At 42.3% G+C, this 21,363-nt stretch overlaps 1 protein-coding gene across 1 annotated transcript in view; it reads right to left on the minus strand.

Annotated features, from left to right (window-relative positions):
* Positions 1-9,125, minus strand: part of SLC17A6 (solute carrier family 17 member 6) — a 33,411-nt gene extending 24,286 nt beyond the window's left edge. Inside the window, exons 1-3 of the mRNA XM_040609321.1 lie at positions 8,324-9,125; positions 5,135-5,387; positions 3,827-3,945 (exon numbers count right to left, since the gene is read on the minus strand). Of these exons, the coding sequence (XP_040465255.1) occupies positions 3,827-3,945; positions 5,135-5,387; positions 8,324-8,409 (458 nt within the window). The 5' untranslated portion in view covers positions 8,410-9,125. The remainder of the gene's footprint in view (positions 1-3,826; positions 3,946-5,134; positions 5,388-8,323) is intronic.
* Positions 9,126-21,363: the final 12,238 nt, after the last annotated feature.

Here is a 21,363-nt window from a genome sequence, read left to right on the forward strand (position 1 = left end):
CTAATCAGAAAGGATTGTAACCAATAAACATTTATATTTTGGGGGATTCATATCTGGAATCTGCTTGTCTACTCTTGCCCCTACAGTCTAAAAAGTTCTGAAATACAGCTGATTTTCTCTCGATAAAGATAGTTACGTAAACATCTCTGTGGGGACCATGAATTCTACTCCCAGTGTACTGCGGCTGAGGGAGAAGGGCGCTTTTTTTAGTGTAAGGCTATGTGTTCAAATAGGAGAAGCAACCAAGAGGCGTTTCAAACCTGGATGTCCATGTGACAAAATGCCTTCCCTAAACTACTACAGCCTGCTCACCACTCTGCCATTATCGCGTCATGTTTAATTGGTGGCAAGGTTAATTGTTCACTGTTCATTGAGAACTTAACCCTGAAAAAAAGTTATAGCTGTAATAAACCCTACCCATGGGACTCTGCATTGCGTTTCCTTTGTTTCCCCAGTCTGCTGTGGTTGCATAGAACATCTTCCAGAGGCAGAACCTCTGCTGGGAGAAAAGGTCTCCAGCCTCTTGTGGCAAAAGGGACTCCTCTTCTGTTTTCACACACTGTTCAAGGGATGCAAGTTTAAAGCTTCACTGATTACAAATGAGGGGGCACCTGAGGCCCAGTCTGTGTCTTTTGAAAAATTACATTGTCCTGCAATGCTCTGAAGGTTCCCTATTCCTACAAAAGTCAGTAGAGTTTGAAAGTGTTCAGGAGCACTGATCTTTGTAACGTACCAGCCCAACTTCTATAGACCACCTGAGATCTAAGTGCTCAGGAGATGTGTTGTTTCTGAAGGTTCTCTGGAGTTTTTGAAGACGGTTTTGTTTGACCTTGTTGGTACTACAGCACTGTAAACACACCTCTATTAAAGAAAGCATTTTTCTTAGTGTTGGTCTGAAAATACACTGTAACAGAAAAGTCTCAGTGATACAATATGAGATAACTTGAGATCCTAGCTATCAAGTGCAAATTTCTGAGAAACTCTATTTACTACTTGTAAATCTGTAAATCACTAAATCTGATCTGTCAGCAGTAACGGGGAGCTGTGCATGATAAGAGCGGTGGGTGAAGGCAGAACAGAATAACCATGCAGCAGCAGCCTAGAGATTTACAGCTAGCAAAGGATCTCAGTAAAATGTTACCCATTGGCAGACTCAGTTAAAGAAAATAACATTGGAGAGTTCAGAGCTCAGGGTTGTTAATTTTTGATTGGCAGTAAGCATTTTAAAACAGGCAGAATTAAGATAAAGGGTTTCAGTCCAGCCTGAAATTAATGTTTTGTATGTAGAAAAGTTTTCTTGATACCCCAGGAAGGTAATTTCTTCTGTATTTTACACCTTAGTGAAACTTTAACATTATGTCAAATGAATCTCTATAATTGGTTGCTAGCCTGAATCTTAATGTTATGTGCCATACACCCAGCAACTCCCTGGCAATAACATGTTAAGCTCACAAAGCACACTTTAACCCTCCTCCCAATTTCCTTCCTTTTAGCAACCTACAGTCAGTTTTTCATTCATGCTATCTTTTCCATGTAATCACTATCTCCTTCCCTTCCAGGAAATTTATCTCCTAAAATATCTCCCTTTTTCTGGAACTCAAGACTGAGTTCTTCACACCTCCTTGAATCTGGTGATGCTGTTCTAGAGTCTATTGTGTGTAGAATACATCTGAACTTTGGTTTTCTGTATAAATTCAGACTTGGTCTGATTTCAAAGGAAACCATTAATGCCACAAAGATAGTCAAAGAGGTTTGTAAAAAACAAACAAACAAACAAACAAACAAAAAAAAAAACCCACAGGTTACTTGGTTGTCATCCACTAAAGTATAAAGTGACCAGTTTGGGCTGTAGCATGAGACATGTATATCAGCAGAGGCTTTTATAGTAGCTCATATTCTATCGATGCCAGGCCCCAGTACTCACTTGTCTGACTTGTTCTCCTGCAGTTCTTAGAAAGGGTATGACATCAAGGCTTGCACCCTATTTTGGGTGCCACTTTACCCTACAGTCATCCTGTTCATTTCAAGTTGAACATGTAGGTGTCAAAATCTGTATGTAGCATCAGAAACTAACTTGGGTTTTGGCCTCCTCAATGTCCTGCTGTTCCAACCACTACATCTAGTGACCCAGAATATTCTCAGCCATTCTTATCTGCAAACTAAATGTAAATCACAGCCACTATCCATATTTTACCATTTGCAATTACTGGCACATATGTCATAGCTAGTTCCTTAATTAAATCTGTGATTTACATGGTCATTTGCCTTGTGTTGGAGTTGTCTCAGAGGCTTCCACAAAAATAATAACTAATCACTAAACTGTGAAAATTGCTGAGTTAAAATACACCCAGGTCAATAACTGGAACTAGGGCTCATTTATTGTTGTAAATGTAAATATTTGTGAAGAGAAGGAAAATTTGAGTTTTCCTGGGAATGTCCCTGCCATTGTCTTGCAAACCTTTGTAGTGGCACCACTTTAAATCTGGATTGATTCAAATGATTTTACTGATGCTGCACCGGTGAATGAAGACACATATTTTGATTCTCTGAGTCAAATTCTGCAGTCTTTACTCAAGCAAAACTCCAATTAGTCCTGAGAAGTTACAGACTATGTAAAGATGCAAAAATGCTTGAAAGAGGAAGAAAAGGAAAAGCACCGTTTAAGTGGCTGTTAATTGTTATTTGAAATAGCCTTTTACATTTCTGAACCACTAGCAGAAAGCTGACATTTGTAAACAGACAGGCAATGGATACCCCACTTTAATAAGCATTGTAGTTTGGTTTATTTGCTTTAAAAGGAGGGGTATTAGGGTTATCTCAGTTACAGAACATCTCTCCATTAGTAGCTGCTCATCATTTGTAATGTAGATCTCTGTCTAAAAGTTATTTACCTTGGAGGGAGCATTTTTGCCGTAGCTCCCCTCTCTCCTCCCTCTTTCTCAAACCCACACAAGGAAGCTTGCTTGCCAGGCAAAGCGTCTCTGCCTTTCAAAGCCCACCTTTGATGTTGCACACTCCTGAGAAGAGTTAAAGGTATGGATTGCTGATTTTAGTACCCATTTGCACTTGGCTTGTTACTGTTTTGAAGAGTGGCACTAGGACCTTCGCTACTTCTGCAAACGATGAGCCTGTGGCATTAAGCATGGATGTGAAAGCCTCATGTGTCTTGAATACTCAGTGGATCTAATTAACAGGTAGAATCGCACCCTGGGTGCTTGAAAAATTGCCAGACACCATAGAAACGAGTCCTTAAGTCCCCGCACCATCTGCACTTTCTTTTCATTGTGAAAGTCTCATTGAAACATGTTTTTCGACCATTCTAAGTTCATTTGTGCGCTAATGGAAAATTCCTGCTGATGGTTTTCCTTTTCATTAAAACAAAAATCATAACATTATTTCATTCAATCATGGGGAAAAAAAATAATCTCGCAAGCTTTGATGAAACAATGAACCTTTGAATTTGCCTCTGCATACAGGTTGTTGGAATATCATTGCCACAACCTCTTTAAATGGCTTTTTAAAGAGAAAAGAAACCAACACGAGATACCCCGCGAACAGCGAGGTAGCCTGAAGAAGGGTGAGCAGCGCAGTATCCCACCGCTCATGGACGTGTTCCTGCCGCCTTTAACTGCCTCTGCACCAGGGGCGGGGGGGGCGGGGGAGCCCCGGCTGCGGCGGGCCCCCGTCCTGGCGTGCCCCCGGCTCCGGGGGGTCAGAGGCCGCGGCCGGCAGGCACCCCCCGCGCTGCCCCCGCCACCCCCCCGCGCAGCCCACGCCGCCCGCCCCGACTCGTCCAGGACCCCGGGCCTCTTTAGGCCGTCGTTACCTGTTAGCTGCCAGCCGGGACGAGATATACCCTCCGGGGATTTGGGTGATTATGTACCCCCAGAAAAAAGAGCCGTGGATCATGCCAACTGTTTCGGGATCCCAATTGAACTTCGCTTTCTTCCAGTGCAAGGGACCGGGAGAGAAGGAGAGAAAGAGAAGAGGAAGGCTGTAATCGTGCCAGGTTAAAGCATCCAGCCGCAGGAGCATCACACCGGGCAACAGAGGGGGCGATTCTAACGCCGGCGGTGGCGCCCGGCGGCCGGGACACCGGGACACGGACGCGGGGCACCTGGCGAAGCCGCTCGCTCTGCCTTGACCCACCATAGCATATACTCCGGATTAATAAACGGCAAAACAAACGCAATAACAGCAGTAAACCCAGCCCCGTCCGTGCCCGCCGGACAGGAGAGGGGCAGGGCTGGCCCAGCAGTGACCAGAGCCCCGTGTGCCCGGAGCCGCCCGGCCGAGCAGGCTCTGCGGGGCTGGCCCGGGGCCGCCCGGGACCGGGGAACCGCCGGGACCCCCGGGACACCCGGCTGCTTCTCAGCCCCTCTGGGGCCGCCTTCGCCGGGCTGTCAGGGACAACCCCGCTCGTCAGGGCCGGGGGGGCTGCCGCCTGCCCTCCCTCCCTTGCCTGTGCAAGGGGTAGCTTGGAGGCGTTTATCTCCCCACTTGTATATTTAACACCCTTCTGTATTTAGCATTCTCTTCTTTCTCACTACGCTATAACTCGCTTTAACCCGGGTTTTATCATTGAACGCCTTTTATCAAAGCAAATCCTGCCACCCTGGTGTTTGCAAACGTTCCAACACAACCACCCGGGCTCCGTTACAGCGCGGCGCGCCTGCCGGCACCCGCTTATTCGGCGCCCTCCGTCCCTCATCCCCTACAGCTTTTTGACGAGGTATCTGCGTCTTTCCAGGTTGTGTGCAACGGGGAGAGGGTTAAAAAAAAAAAAAAAAAAAAAGAAAGAAAAAGAAAAAGAAAAAATAGTGTCTGCAAATTAGTAATTCAAAATAGAGCTGATAACCGAAAAGGAAAAATAGGAATAACCGGTAGAAATGGTTTCTTCTCGAGAACGGTGTTTCCCTCCTACAAAGGGTGGCGGCGGGGCCGGGCAGTGCGGGGAGGGGCGAGAAAGGACGGGACACGGGGACACAGCCCGGGACCGGGACCGGGGAGCACCGCGGGCTGCGGCAGGGGGGCAGCGCCGCGAAGCCATCAGAGCCCGTCTTGCCTGCGCTGAGGTGCTTGACCTGGGAGTTGTACTGGGAGGATGAGGGATTTACGAGGGAAAGGTTCCCACCTCTTTAATAACTTTTCCTCCTCGGTGTATGGTGCTGTTATTGACCATATCCACGATGGCCACTCCTAAGTTACACCGGATCCCGAAGGAAATGCAGAATCCCAGTCCACTCATGATGGCAATGATGTACCTCCGGGGCAGCCCGAAGCAGGTACAGTCGCACAACGGGGCTTTCTTCTCGGGCACTTCCATGGGCTTCCCATCTTCTGTCAGCTCGATGGTGTCCCCGGGCTTCTGTCTCTTCTCTAGGACTCTGCCCGACACAAGAAGGGAAAGTCAAGCCCTGGGCGCCTGAACGCACAGCCACTTCGGGTAGCTGAAGGCTTAAATTCACCGCTCCCCCCGCCCCTTTGGCTTGGTTTGGATTGATTTGAGGATTTAGTCCTTGTTTTCCATTCACCTTCAACTGCTCTTTAGCAATGACCTGTGGGAGTCACGATTAGTCATCCCCAACTCCCCCCCGCCACCCCGCCGCAGAAGCCCAGGGAGGAGCTCTAGCTGAGAATTGCTCATCTATCATTAAAGACTTCTGCTTAAAAATGTAGGACGCATTAAGAAGACATCATCTGTAACCACTGCAGAGGCGCCATGTTGGGGAGCCCAAGAGACATAGCCTGGAAACCGAAACAGTCTTTTGGCGAAGGTTTTACTCCCTCCTTGCTGTATTAGAAACACCAAGGGGGGGATGATCTTGGTGTGTATCTCGCTTCAGGTCTGGGAACAAAAGGAATGTTAGCAGAAAGGGAGGGGGGGCGATATTGCTACTTATTTTAGATTTGCAAAATGGCTGTCACATGCAGTGGAAGAAAACATGACCGTTTTCAGAGAACTGGCATCTCCGGAGAAGTCTTTCCAAAAGATTGCATCTGCTCAGCTACACCTTGCGAGCCTGTGATCCCTTTGTAGGTTTAACCTTCCCAGATCAGCTTAAAGTCGATCTCATTGTCCCCCACTCCCTGCTTTTTACATGACTATCCTATCTCCTAGAAAACAATGTGCAGGAATCTGAAGGGGAATGCTTATTTGCAGCTATTTCGAATCAACAGGAAAATATCGGGGATAAATACACGCTGCCATCCATGACAGGTGACTTAGAACACTTCATTTTATTTCTTCTTTGGTGGAAAAGCTTTTAAAAAGCCGTGTCGGTAGTAAGAAAGATCGGGTTTAAGGAGCAAGTGTCCCATGCTGAATTTTAATCTTCTTTTGTAGTCACTGAGATAGTTAAAATACAGAAAAACTAATTGCTTCCAGCCCAGCTCCATCATCTTATAGAGCGAATATGTGACCATTTCCCGACACCCTGGTCTCTCCTACCGCTCTCCTCATCCCTGCTCTCGGAGTGTTTTCTCACGTCGGAAACCTTCTCGGAGGACCACCTCTTTGAGGTTAACTCATCCGGCTAATGGGGCAGTAACAATTAGCAGAATAAGGCTCAAAAGCTTCTTCGTGTTTTGGAGAAAACACAGAGATTTTCCCCAATAGTTGCTCAGCTGAAATTTTCCCGATTTTTCTTTGCTGGGAGAATTATTTCCGTGCTTAAAGTCCTCAGCATTAACAAATGTCTTAAAGTTGTGAATAAAACAGGACACCGTGGTTTTATGTTCGAAATTCGTTCGTGCGAATAAAGGGTGCTGTACAGGTGTTTTCTCCCTGAATGGGCTTCTTGTCTTCGGGAAGACATTAGAAATCAATGTGTCAGGGACAGGAAACCTATTTTAATTCTAAGAATCGGAAACAAAGTACTTAGTCCCGTGCGTTGAAGACTAGTAAAGCGCGCATTTGCTAATCAAGGGGAAAATTCAAACGGAGTTCTGCTGGGAAATACAAACATTGTAATTCTCCATTATTCTCTATATGACTATATAAAAAGCAGTAGACATGATCTTTTTATTTATATGTTGTAGAATCTTTTAGGGAGAAAAAATATATTTATTTCCTTAATTATATTTGAAGCATTTATTCTGGATTAGTAATATTTCTTTTTCTAACTATTGAAAATGACTTAAATGTGACCAAAACCTGTAGGATATTCACTGCGTTATTAATGGCTTTGGTTTTGCTTTTGGCTTTTCAAAGTTGTACCCTTCCTACTAAAACGGAAATCTCGATTTTGTCTTTATCACTTCACTGATATGTCCCCTTTCCTGAAAATGGCAGCAGAAGTTGTGACTCATGCTGTGGAACAGCCTTGTGCCTGTGCCCAACACTGCCGCATAGGTATGGAAAAAAAAGACTTTTACGTGACCTACCCTAGGCAGATGAATCCGCAGTTACCTTTAACCTGTAATTCGGGGGGAAAAAACCCCACACCAAATAAACGAAATAAACAATAAACCCCCCAATCAACCCCCAAACTTCGAGGGAATTTCTAGCAGAGAGCACAATCAGAAATACATTGGAATTTCACAGACCATTCTCAAACGTCCTGGAGGTTACCGAAGTCGCCAGGTTGGATGGAGCATGGTGTGTCAACTTTAGTGTATACACTTCTTAGGTATGCGAGAATTTGGGCTTGTTTGTCTGTGCGTATAGGGCTCGAAGATGGTAGAAACGTTCTGTACACACAAAACCATACTGTTGAATGATGCTTTTGAGTTTAGCAATTGCAGTTGTTACTTATAAGACGAGTGGATGATTCTTCAAGCAGGCGGATAAATAATTAAACACATGCCTCTATATGTTTCAGCTTCAGGAGAAAACAAAATCGTTCGGATATCAATTATTTATACATCTCCATGTTTATCTTCCTCTGACGACAAATTACACAAGGGACAAGACTAATCGAAACCAGGAAAGATTATTATTATTATTATTTAATGATTGGTAAGGGCAGGGGGAAAGATCCTGTGACTGCATCGCAGAATTAACACAGAACAAAAATACAGGGAGCTGCTCTCTCCTGATAATGATTTCAAGATGGGATCCTTGTTTTGTGAGAGAAAGATCTTTCGCTGCATGTTTGCTGACACCATCTACGAATCAGATAGAGAAGTTACGAGGGTGCCATATTGAGTAGCTTCAGCACTAGTTTCCAGGATCCAGATTATATCAGCAGTATCTCAACACCTCCCAGCCCCTCCGCCACCAGCCTCCCCAAAGCATTCAACCTCCTTCAGCAGCTGGCGGTTAAGAAAAGCTTCCGATTATTTCTGGGAAGTAGAGCCCTGTAAGAAATCTCAGTCTTACCTGTAGAGTTGACCAAGCGATTTTCCAGCAAAATTCTTCAATCCCTCCTTGCCAGGGGTCAAAATCCTTTGTTTGACCGACTCCATTCCTGCAGGGGTGCTCGCTGGATTCTGCTCTGCTCTGAATAGGGCACTGCTACGAGCAACGATGGTTCATATTGGTTTAATCTCTTAACTTTCCCCCCTCATTAAACGGCTATCAGTGCACCTTCGGGTAGAGGGAGAGCGAGAGAAAGCGTGCGCGTGTGTGTGAGAGAGGGAGAGGCAGAGACGGCGTGCGGAGCCGGGGGGGCGAGGGCGAGGGACGCGCCTGTGTGAGGCAGCGAGCGGGGGAGCCTGACCGATGCAGGCACCCCCGGGGCTCCCGGCAGGGCGGTCAGAAACTCTCCTCGGCCTTGCAGGGTGCCGCGGTGGCGGGCGGAGGTAGTGCCATGCCCGGCTGGGAGGGGACGGAGATCCCTTTGCGGGAGCGGTTCAGAGCAATCTCGCTGTGGCGCTGGCGGGGTCCCCGGCTGTAGAGCTGGAGGGGGAGGGGTGGGATTCGCCGCCGTAGGCAGACAGCTGCGCGGCACCCCGCGCCCCGGCGCCGCTGGCTAAATCCCGCGGACGGCGAGGAGCCCTGGCGCGGCCGCGCGGCCCCCGCCCGCCCACCCGCGCAGCGCTGCTCCCACCGCGGCCGCGCAGGTCGCGCCCCGAGGCGGCGGCGGAGGCCAGCGGCACCCTCCGGGCGCCCGTCCCTTCAGCACCGCGGACAGCGCCTCGCCCCGCCGCCGGCGCCGCGTCCCTCCAGCACCGCGGACAGCGCCGCGCCCACGCGGCGCCGCGGGGGCGGGCCGCGCTCCGCAGCCCCCGGGGAACCGCGCCCCGGCCGCCCACCCCCGCGGGGACCGGCGCAAGCGGGGCCGCTGGGGGTCACCGCCGCCCCCCCCGGGGCCGCTCAGCGCCCCGGGCCGCGCCGCGGGGATTGCCGCACGTCGGGGCCAGCGTCGCTGATCCGTTTGTGCTGCTGGCGTAGAGAAAGGACATGGCCTTCGTGCAGTCAGTCACGCTTCTGAGGAAACACGGCAGCAACTGCAAATAATGCTGCTCTTGCTAAAAATAGAGAACATCTATTCTAAAGGTATATTTACCTCTATATCCCTGTTTACTCGCACAGCTTATTTTATATCATATTACGCATCCATTAGGGACTGCTTTCTCTTAAGCATTTAGTATTTTCCATCTCTTTTGTGTCCTCTGCTTTCATACCTCTGAGTAGGCCAGCATAACCTTTAGACTTGATTTGTGGTATTTACAGCTCTGGAATGAGCGGGGCATATTCTGCACATAATTATTTTCCTTTCCAGAATCTAGCAGTAAATTTCCTACTTTAATCACTCTGAAGTAGATTAAAGATGCAAAACGTAGTATCTTTAAGTCATAACCATTGCATTTCTCTTAGGTTTCATGTTAATCATAAAGTTTCTGTAGATTTGTTAATCGCAAAAAAATAATGTATAACTTGTGCTCTAAACAAATCCTTCTAAAATTATTAAGCTACTTCACTTGCCTAGTTGGTGACAAAATGTAAACAGCATATTTTAGAAGTGAAATTCCCTGATGGAAACGTCTTCGGATCTATATAAATATTTTTTTCTGCTGTTGCCCTCTGGCGGAGGGTTAATGAAGTTTTATGGCAGCAAAGTACATTTATACAAGAAAGACCAATTATTTTAATGTTGAAATTCCCATAATGACTAATCCTTGCAGAATTTCAATATTTCCTTTCAAAGTTGTGAAAGAACTACAAAGTACAAGACTAGAAAATAGATTAAAAGCATATGTAATTGACATGTTGCTAATTAGCATCAGAACACAGAGCTGATTTCTAAATCATGGTAGGTACTGAATGTGGTTTGCAGCACCGGTTTCAGTAGAGCATCTTCACTACCACTACGCTGCTGAAAGGATTTTTCCCAGTACATGCAAAGCTGCACAGTTATATAAGCAAGTCTTCCCAACGTTTCATGGCTCCAGTGTGCCATTGCAGATGCTCAAAGGAAACCTGTATCAAGAGATTTTTCTGAGGGGAAGCAGGAACAGGAAATTTTTTAGCGGGGATAAGATGGGATTGGATTCTGCAATGCAAGCCTTTCAGGAAAGTGCCAAGCACTTTTCTGAGCTGGAATTTGAGACTGTTGTTTGCAGGGCAAGGGTGCTTTGTTTATTTGCACACTACATAGGAGTGCTGGCCCTTTTTTTAGAAAGCACAGCACTAGCATGTTTTTAATGCTATGGCCACTAAGTAGCAGCAATAGTTATTAGTAAATTAGTAAAATCATAACATTTAATAAGTAAATGATGACTTATTTGGGAAAGATAAATAATTTATCATAACACATGAAAATTACTTTAAAGGCCAGATGAGTTATTCCTGGGTGTAGACTCTTACTAGAGAAGAATTAGTTAGTCCTTGATTGGATAAAACATACAGAATAGCAAACAACACTGGTATAGTAAAACCCTGTAGTGACTAGGCTGCTACTGGTAGCCACCTGAAGTAGAAATTTTATGTCTGTCACATGTTATATCCAGATATTACTGAGTCCCATCCTGATCAAGTTCAGCTGTTTTGTTTTCACATGAGGCACTAAGAGCAGTAGAACGCTAATGTCATTAGTGTTATAAAATATACACAGACTTGTCAGCTTCTTCAACATTGTATTTCAGTTATTTAACCTTGTTAAAATAAGCTGTTTTATTTAACCTTGGTAAAATAAGCTATTTCTAGAAGAAACAGCACATAGCATCAATATATGTTATCAAAATTGTTATCAATAATTATTTCCCTAAAGCATACCTGTGACAGGCAGGCTCCTCTCACAAAAGGCCTAATTCAAACTCCAGTGAAATCAGTCTTTCCACTGGTGTCAGTGGCAGGTGAAATAGGGTATTACACAGAAAATTCTAGTCCGGTTATCATTGCTAGATGTTCACGTATTGACCAGAAGGAAAGAGATGCAATCAAAAGTCACCCAGTAAAAAACTGCAGCTCTGAAAAAGCTCTAAGAATATCTGCGGGACGATATGGTATGATGCAGGATGCTGCAGATGCCTGCAATTTTTCACATAGAACAGAAAGCTTATTGTTTAATCCTGAAACCTTGTTATTAAATACAGTTCTCTTCACCTGGTATGGATTTCTTGTTCTTTTTCTTGTGTGAAGGTTAAAGGATTGAGTCCCTACCTGCCCTTTTGTTTCTATACGTAGTTCCTTTTTATGAGTTTCTAACTGACCTATTTCAACAAGTTAATTGCAAGAGATGAAGAATTACAGATGCGGTTCTTAACTCGGTTTTTCTTATTGCTATATATCTACTCTCAAAATTTTCCACAATAACCCTCAGAATAGTGTCTAAATATAATATAAACCTTTTAGAGGACTACAAAGTCAAAACAGCAATACACATTGCTCTTCTCTAAGTTTTAGTCTTGCTGAAACAAACGACAACCCAAAATTTTCATCAGTGATACATACCAGTGATTTAAAAATACGGATTATTTAAATTCCATTTTTGACATTATCTTTGCTGCTGATACACTGCAGTGTGGATTTGCTCTTTCCCTAGTGTCATGCATGCAAACCTTATAAATTAATATGTATTTTATGACCCATTTTGAGAAATAATCATGTATGCATTACATTAAATTCATATATGGTCATACAGATAAAATCCAAGAGATTTTGTTTTCCCCATCTACTCAAAGGTGACAAAATACTGTTCTCAATGATACAGCATCATCTTCAGAAATAAATTATGTGCTTAAAATCTTAGTTATGCCATTAAATGCATGTCTGTAATACAGAGTTGTTTGGGACTGAGCATAGCATAAACATGCCTCTGAAATTATGATCTAATTCTCCTAGTTATGGTAGCTGTCCACTGAATCTAATGGAATTGGATGTTGATTTAAGAACAAAGCAACTTTTTACCTTCTTTGGGTCTAGGGAACTGCAAAATTCCAAAGCAGTGCCAAAATAATGATCTTGCTTGTCAGGTCACCAGGAAGGAGGTTGTCTGGAAGAAGCAACAGCTTTGTGAACTATTCTTCAGTGAAGTATTTATTGAAAATAAGTCTTCAATATTTCAAAAAAAGTATTCACATAAAATCTTGTGCCAAGCCCTTGAGTGAAGAGGCAGAAAAGGGGGACAAAAAGATCATTTTAAACCAGGAGTTTCCTCATTCTCCCTGAAAGTTTCTGTGGTCACTCCCTAGAACAACTTAGGTGGGCTTTTGTTTTATCCTTCAGGGTCATGGTGATTCACAGCAACAACTGAACAGGTCTCCTGAAAAATTACACAGCTGAGCAATTTGAGGATTTAGATGTAGTGTCCATGCATTGGCACATTAAAGACATGTCTATGCCGAGTCCTGCATTCCAACTTGTAAAGATTCCCAAACCCCAGCTAAAACTATACAAAGCTGGGTTATCAATACTTTATAGATGATTTTGCCTTTTGGAGGTATAACCAACAGTGGCTAAACACATGTTTTACAAAATGTCCTTGTTCTTTTTTGTAAAATATAACTCCAGACCCAGATTGTGTGCACTGTGTCGTTATTACGTCCTGTTGAGAAGTCCGTTACACAGTGCTGTTGAAGGGAGCAGCTGTAATGTGCAGTAATGCTAGAAGTTCACAGAATTTCTTTCTGTTTCTTCCTGATCTGTGTTGCTTACATCTTGAATGATATTTTAACTTCCTGAACTGTGGGCTGGTTTGGTAATTTATACACTACAAAACAAACATGGCAGAAGCTGAGGTGTTGGATCAGATCTTGGCTCTGTATCTCTACAACGGTGTGAAGATTCTTGATCTTTCTCATTTTGTGTCCCAAAGAGAACAGGCTTGAGCTGAAACATGCTAAAGAATGCATGTATCCGGGCAGAACATAGACATGGAAGGTCACTTTTAACCAGCTCATGTTTCTTGGGAATAGAAGTCTGGAGCTTTGGGCCAAGATCACAGGGACAAATAGAAAAACCTAGCTAGAAGCTGGCTGCATATGCAACATAAACTATGTGGATTTTGTCAAGCAAAGCTGTGTAGCTTTTCCACTGCCTCAGCTAAGTGTGATATACGACACTTAGAGCTTGTAAATTGGGCACCTGCCTTTCAAATGCCCCCATTCAGTTGCTAGAACATTATTATATTGCTTTGCCAATAGTCTAATAAGCACAAGAAATGATACGTAATAGAGGAGAGAAGTCACACACTAGTTTGCCAGGGTGATTTCTAGTTCTAAGCTGAACAGGAGGTAATTTGCCCAGAAACCTCTGCACTAACACAGATGATTAAATACTCTAATGACTAGCTACAAACTCCAGTATTCGGAAAGCAGCTATTGCTTTCGGTGATGGTAACGATGGCCATTTAAAAAAAATAAAAAGGAAAAACCATAAAAGCATCTGAAAGCTGAACTTTTGGGTGTTAAAGAATACCTTGGTTTTAAGCATATCTATTCATAGTATTAACTCTAATGGCAATGCATATTTTCAGATAATCCACGGTGTGTTTGGCTTGCGTAGCAGGGCAGGTTCCTTATCCTGTTGAAGCTGCTGCTTCAGCCCTCTGGCGGTTACAGCCATTAAGGCGCTGGCAGTGCAGTCCATTTCTCTGGTCTACTAGCACATAAATCCAGCGGATTTCACTGCGAGAAACCCAAACTAACCAACCACTAGGTGATTTGCAGTTACCATATATGGAAATTTATGGTAAATAAATGGCTGGAAATTTTCCCATTACATTACATAAAGATTTATTTATTTCCTCTGTCCTCTCTTTCCTGTCTAAAATCTAACTTGGTTTTAGCATTAGCAACTAGATTAAAAAAAAAAAAAAAGGTAATAAAAATCCACCCAATGGCAAATGCCTTTTAAATTACAAAAGCAATGATATTCGTATTAAAAATCTTTTTTTTTTTTTTTTTTTTTTTTTTGGTATATCTCTAAAGAATTTTGACAGCATTGAATAAATTAATCTTAAAAGTAGATGGAGATGCTTATCCTCCTTCCAGATATTACAGGAACATCTGTTCCATTGAATTCCTATACTGCTCCATAGTTAAATGCAAAAGATCCCAAAGGACTTCAAGCCATCTGTCATGTTACACAGACAGAAATGCACCTACCTCTGGGGCTGAGCCAGAGTAACCATTCTCTTAGTACACAAGAAAGCTACACAACACTTGGTGAGTGGGATGCAATTACCCACAATGAAATTTAGCCAAGGACTGCAGCATATTATCCTGTCTTTCATTAATGTGTTGGTTAATGACCTTTTATATCATCATTAATCTATCATTATTTTATTGTTCCATTATGTCCATCACTGGATTGTTTAACAGCTTAGGCAAGGCATTTATGCAAGAGTCAGTTTGGTCTTAGTGATAGGTCTCTTTTCACTGCGTGGAAAGCCTGGAGGGAAATGTACACACTGGAGTATTATGGTGCCTTTTTGTTGCCAGAATTAGAAAATCAGAACCAGATTTTTCAAGGCTGCAGTAGTCCTTTCTTTTCTGTCGACTTGTCTTTTAACATTATTTTAAAATGTATTAAGAGAAGTTTGGAGAGGAGTTCTGTTGATTGAGACCACAGGTCACACTGATTTGAACAGGGCTTAAATCTATTGTAGGCATTCATTTGCTAGGAGAACTGTTAAAGAGATACCAAAAAGTAACAAAAAGTAACTTCAGATACACCATTCGATCAGAAAACTATTCCTGGTGGGGAAAAACAACGTAATACAACTCACAATAGATATTTGGAAAATAGTTGTGCTTAGTACAACAGGGAACTGATACCTGAGTTTGTGGGCAGACTCGTGGACTACGATGTTGGGTCTGGGATAGATACCACAGCCTGAATTTGTCACTCAGGTTTTCCATGACTCTTTTTTTTGTTATGAAAAAGAGAATAATTCTTCCTTAGGACAAATATTGGTTTGTCAATAGACTAAATTAAACCAAAATCCATAAAATGCTTTGTAGGACGAATGCATGGAGATTCTATTACATGTAAAGTGGTTTCTCTAGGGAGAAACACATACATAAAACTCTAGTAATCTATACCGACCAAGTGTATTTTGCTGGTGATACAGCCAGCCAGCATATTTTGCCTTCAACACTAGACCCTGCCAGAACAGGTTCCAGGACACTTGAGTATTTTCAACTGCTAAATCACAGCTTTTCTGTGTAGAACGATACTGAGACAGTGTATACAAGTGTAGTAAACAAAAAAAACAAAAAAAAAAAAAAAAAAAAAGGGAAGCATGTTTCTTTAGTTGGTGTTTGGGGTTAATGAAATCTGCAGAAAATTACTCTCATGCTTTCCATGTTTTCCATGAGAACCATGCTTCTCACTGAGGAAGGCTTCCATTCATCCCATATTTCCTTCTTCAGTTTTATTTCTTGACAAGCTGACAACCATCACATGAGTTTGAGACTGAATGTAATCGCATTTCCTCTCTTACATTTCCTTAGAATCAGCCTAACAGAATTGTCTCCAGTCTGGATCCAAAATAGGAAAATGAGTCTGGGGTGGTGTTGTGTCTTACATCATATGTTTGCATCTGCATCGGATAGCAGTAATCCAAGCTAGCAATGTCAGCATATCCTCAAATGACTAGTATTTTAATCAAAAGAGCCCTTCATTTTATTTATAATATAAACCCAAATATTGTTTGTTCTATGAGCACCAGAATGAATGCATCTGTCTCCCTGAGGCTTCTTGTCTTCAGTAATTCTAGTTTTCTGCTCCTCTCTCCTCACACCAGGCACTGGTCAGAATCTATGAGAACACCAGCTTTCCCCTGTGCGTTCCCTAATGATTTTCTGTCAGTGTCCTTAGTTCCTATCAAGTCATCAGCATGCCTTTTCCCACTCCCTTATCATGTCTCTTATTTTTCTTTACAAAACTGCTTTTAGTAAACTATTTTTCTGAAAATTGTAGGGAACTCTTAATTCTAGCATTTTTACATTTCTGGCAGATTTGACTGAAATGGGTTCAAAAGTGATTATGAAGGGTGACATACACAAAAAACCCAACCCAATCCAAACCAAACCAAAAAAAAAAAAAAAAAAACCCAAGACCCCAAAAGTGTGAGTCTCATTTCCTTAGACAACTACACTGAAACAATCAACGTTAAATGCTGTTGATTTTGTTGATCTCATGTTTCATTTATAATGGAAGTTATCTTTGATACTTATCTATTGAGAAACAATTTCTCTGCTTTCTATAAACCACAAAGGTCTTACCTCTTTTATACAATAAATACTTACAATAAATACTTACAGGTGCTAGATATCTTCTTTGGAGAACATGTCCATGGGTTTAAAGGCAGAAAAGTCCAAATGTTCTTTTTCTTACCACAAGATACAAAGGAAAACCAAAGACTGTAAAAGGTTTTGAGGGAATAAGATGTTCCTTCTCTCCCGGAAACATTAGAGCAGCACATAATTCAAGATAAGAGGAAAATCTCTTCTTTATTTTAGGGCACTGCTAATGAGCTCAATGGTGATTACATTGTGTTCCACAGGGCAGGGGGGAAGATTGGGGTAGGACATAGCTAGCTTTAGCCCAAAGCACTTGACCCATCCATTTCAAAACATCTGTGATCTCTTAATGTAACTAAAAATACCAAGTTGTCAATTCAGATCCCTTTTCTAAATGTCACAGGGAACACCTTCAAGCTTAGGCTTCATGTGCATTTCATTTTGTAATCCGATGATTAATGTAAATATTTTGTATCTATTTTTTCTTATTGTTTGCTATAAATAAATCATCCCACATCTGGTGGATTAACTACTTGATTCCTCTAGATGCAGATGTGGCTCCAAGTGCGCTGTGTAATGCCATGGGGTGATACTAGCTTTGACAGCTATGCTGCATTGGCACTGCTCGGGCATGGTTAGGCTCTACAGGCACAAAGTGAAATGGGTAGTGTTTCTGGACCCTTATTTAGCACCTGAATTTTATATATAGATATACCAGATTAAGGACAGGCAGATCCACACGTTTAAGAGCAGAGTTCTGACTCACTTCCCGGTCTGTCCTTCCCCGTCTTTCCCAGGTTCCTCTGGATATAGTTAGCCGTAAGTTCAAATGTTTCAAGGAATGCCTCTGACTTACTCAGTTCCATCTGGACCAAACTGACCCCACTGACTTTTGCGTGACTCAGTCTCTGTGTGACCAGTTCTGATGTCTTTAGCTCTTCCAGGATTTCTCGTTCAGGAGAAATGAATTTTAATTACATATTTAGTGGTCTATTTACAAGACTTGGAAGTTCAAACAGTTCAAAAGACTTATGCTGAATCTTCAGCTCTTACCAGGCTCAGGGGTTCCTTGTCTGTCTCTTAAGTTGGCGTCTTCATTGTAAAAGCCAGGACAAACTTTTCTGTCTTTTGGGTTTCAGCCCAACAGCCCTCAGCTTAACAGTTGACATCTACTGGGCCTTCACCATGGATTTCACTGTATTATGTCTGATTATTACAAATCATTCTGTAATTGAGGCACCTTCTGGCTCCCCTTGTGCCAAAGATTTTCTATTTCCCTTTTCTATCTAAAGGGCACTACTTTATGGGCACTTCTTAACTGGCTTTATTGCCCTCCCTCTCCCTCCCCAGCTGGAGAAATGATCAGTATTACCATTAGTTCTATTTCTGTATGCTGTGGTGTATGATCCATGAATCCCACTCTGTTTGCCAAAGCCACGCACTAAAGTGTAGATAGAAGGTCTTATAAGGCAATGATACTTATTCTCCTTTTTAGTGCTGCAGAAGCTTCTCACACCATTAGAAAAATAACAACTTAAAAGAGGAAAAAGACAAATGTCAATGTCCCTGCTTGGGCTGTATTCCTACCTAACTGAGCAAGAGACACGTCTCTGCAGAATAATAAGAAAGGAATTAGCGATTTGGTCTTCTGTACTGAACTAACTTTAATGTGCACATCCCATTTTACCAGCGGTCTGTCTTAGCTGAGAACCCTTCCACACACAGCTTCACATCCTCTGTGCTTTCCTTTCAGAAGTGATGCCAGTTCCTCAAAAATCATCTTACAATTTGGTTGTTCTAAAGCCCTGTTGAGGAACAGGTATTTCTTAGATACGAAGCCTGCTTTATCCCTGGAACATATGCATTATGCTACAGCCAAGCAAAGATCAAGACTGAGATGTGTATAAATACGTAAGAAAAGGTAGGTTACAAGCACAGTTCTATTGCTGTTTGCCAGATGTCCTGAGATCACACCCTGGGGGCTGCAGCTGGGTAATTAATTTCTGCAACACATAACTTGTTAAATTTAGTTGTTTGTTTTCTTGTTCTCTCTCACTTAATATTTTCTTACAGTTCCAAACTGTAGTTCTTACTTTATATACAATTCCAGTAAAATCACTGGGGCTATTTCCAGAACAAAGGATCTAAGTTTTCTTACAAGGATCTGAATCGTGGCATAAATTTTCTGTGCAGATCATTTTTTTCCCCTTATCATCATAGGCTGACTTTTAACTCAATAAGGAAGGTACTAGTTGCACCTACTTTAGTTGTGGTTTATTTTATTTTAGAGTGGTCCGTGTGTCCAGTAATTGGTCTGAGATTGCCAATTCATTCACCCCTATCATGTTGTCATAGATTCATTTTTTTCTGGATGTCTTCTGCTTTCTGAAGGGCTGAATACAGCACAACCATTACGAAGGCTAGCTTCTTTGGCCTTTGGAACAACAAGGTTCACAGGTTTTTTTTAATTTCTGTTAGGAATAATCATATAATAATCAAAGGTCTGAAATAACTACATATCCCAAAACTGAATGGCTGGAAAGCAAGTCATCCTTAAAATCCATTCTGTCAGTCTCATCTTCTTCACTTCCAAATTCTCCTTTACTACGAGGCCCCCACGGCTTATGGAAACACCTTTCCCTGGAGGTAGCTTATCTTCACGAAATATCTCCACTGAATCCATGAGGTCAGTCAGTCTCGTATTACTGAGTCACTCTTGGTGAATTGAGTTGGTCTTCTGCTTTCGCAGACAAATTTATTTGGCAGGCTGCCAATTTCTTTCCGTTTATGACAAGAATATTAATCACTCTCTGAACGGTGCATGCTCCATCATCAGTGCACATCATAAATCATTGAGAGGTACTTTTGCATCTGGTTAACATTACACCTAAGGGCTTCGTGCAGCGCACGCTTTCCCGGTCTACATGGGCATCTTTCCTTGACTCATTTCTTCTACCTTTAGTGTTCTCCAAAAGGCTTCATAAATCAATTGCTTGTCTTTCAAAAGCTGCCCTATATTCTCCAGCACTTCTAATAGGCTTCAAAATGATCCTTATTAATCCTTCTTCACTAAGAGGATGGGTGACCAACCATACAGCCTGACGTAGATGGAAAAATATGACCAGTGAGGGAAAGAGAGAATGGGATTCTCTCCTAAGTCCGTGTGGGGCACAGGGGAGGTCAGACAGTATAAAAAACAGCCCAAGTTTCTCTACTTGAACTTGGTCTCAAGGAGTAGGACTTTAAATACAGTAGGACTTTCTCACGAGAACTAGCATATTTTGCAGGAAATCTCACAACAATTCATGTTCTGGAATTACTTTCCCATACCACAGGCAGGTTATCAGCCTGAAAGCAGACCACAGCCAGGCCTTTCGTGGTGGGTGGATGGGGTTTCTGTTTCACATAGATTTCTTTTTTCCAAAATATTCTATGCCTCATCTGCCCATGCCTCAACTACCCCATTCCCTGTAGTAGGGTAACAAGGAGTTTATGGATCCAGTGGTTCCCAGTGTTTGAATTAATGTCTCTTTATCAGCAGAAGTGGGATGGCAAATGTATGGGACAGCTGAATCGCCTTCTCCAAGTTTTTTCTTAATTTCATCCTCATGATTTCACAAAAGGTTAGAGGGACTCAAATAGGAAAAGATCACCTTCATAATTAAAATAATTAAAAACAGTTGATCATGTTGCTAAACATTTGGGCCCAGTTCTGATACTCTTTTAACAAATACTTGACCAGAGTGTAACTTTTTTATTTTTTTCTGCTAGCAGCTGCTGCAAGAGAAATCAGGCTCAGAAGTTCTCTCTGCTCTCTTGTTCATCAGGAGGGAGGGCTGAGTAAACTGAGCATGTGCAAGAACTGTTTTCTTCTTGATTACATTCAAATACCTGATACTTGTCAGGATTTTTACTGATTAATTACCCTGAGATTAGTTCTTCAGCTAATATGAATAGGCTACTAATCATATATGTAATCTGTCTGATATTATGGCCACATGACAACCCACGCATGCAAGTTGCTGAAATGCGATGTGGATGTGGGAACTGGTAACTCAGTCTTGCAGAACAAGCCAGAAGACTGAGAATCTCAAGAAGCAGAAAACTTTTTGCCTTTGATGATAACAAAAAATAACAAGGACTCCTGTTCTTAATATTTTAAAATATTCCCAAGAGCATACTTAACAACCATTTAGAAAATTTTGCATGATTTAAAGCTTTTTCAGATTAAAAACTGTCCACATAGAAGTTTGTTTTTCATGAAAAATGCTAGTTTAGAAACACTGGGTTAGCAACCAGGAAATAAAATCAAGGGAATAATTTCATTTGCCAAAAATATGGGGTCAAAATGTGATAAGTCTTTTCACTGGCGTTCTTAATAGTACATGGGATGTATTAAAGCAACAGAAGAAATAAAGGAACATACCTTGATGGAGAGATCAGTTGTGAGTCTTCAAAAGAAAACTTCAAAAGCATAATTTTAGTCAGGGTTTTAGTTTTTTCTGCTATCTCAGTTCATTGCCTACATCACTTCATGCAAAATCACTGAATATTCAGGGTTGGAGATAGACAATTGTGGTGCCTAAAGCCATTTTGCATGATCCCTCAAGTTGCCCAAATAAATAGGAATATAGCATGAGTGTGTCAGTATATTTTTTACATATATGGTGTAATCCCATTTTAGGAAGTCTCTGGACCTTTGCTATTGGTTACAATGGCATAAAAATT

This window comes from Falco naumanni, chromosome 10 (assembly GCF_017639655.2).
Source record: "Falco naumanni isolate bFalNau1 chromosome 10, bFalNau1.pat, whole genome shotgun sequence".
In the NCBI taxonomy this organism is placed as follows: Eukaryota; Metazoa; Chordata; class Aves; order Falconiformes; family Falconidae; genus Falco; species Falco naumanni.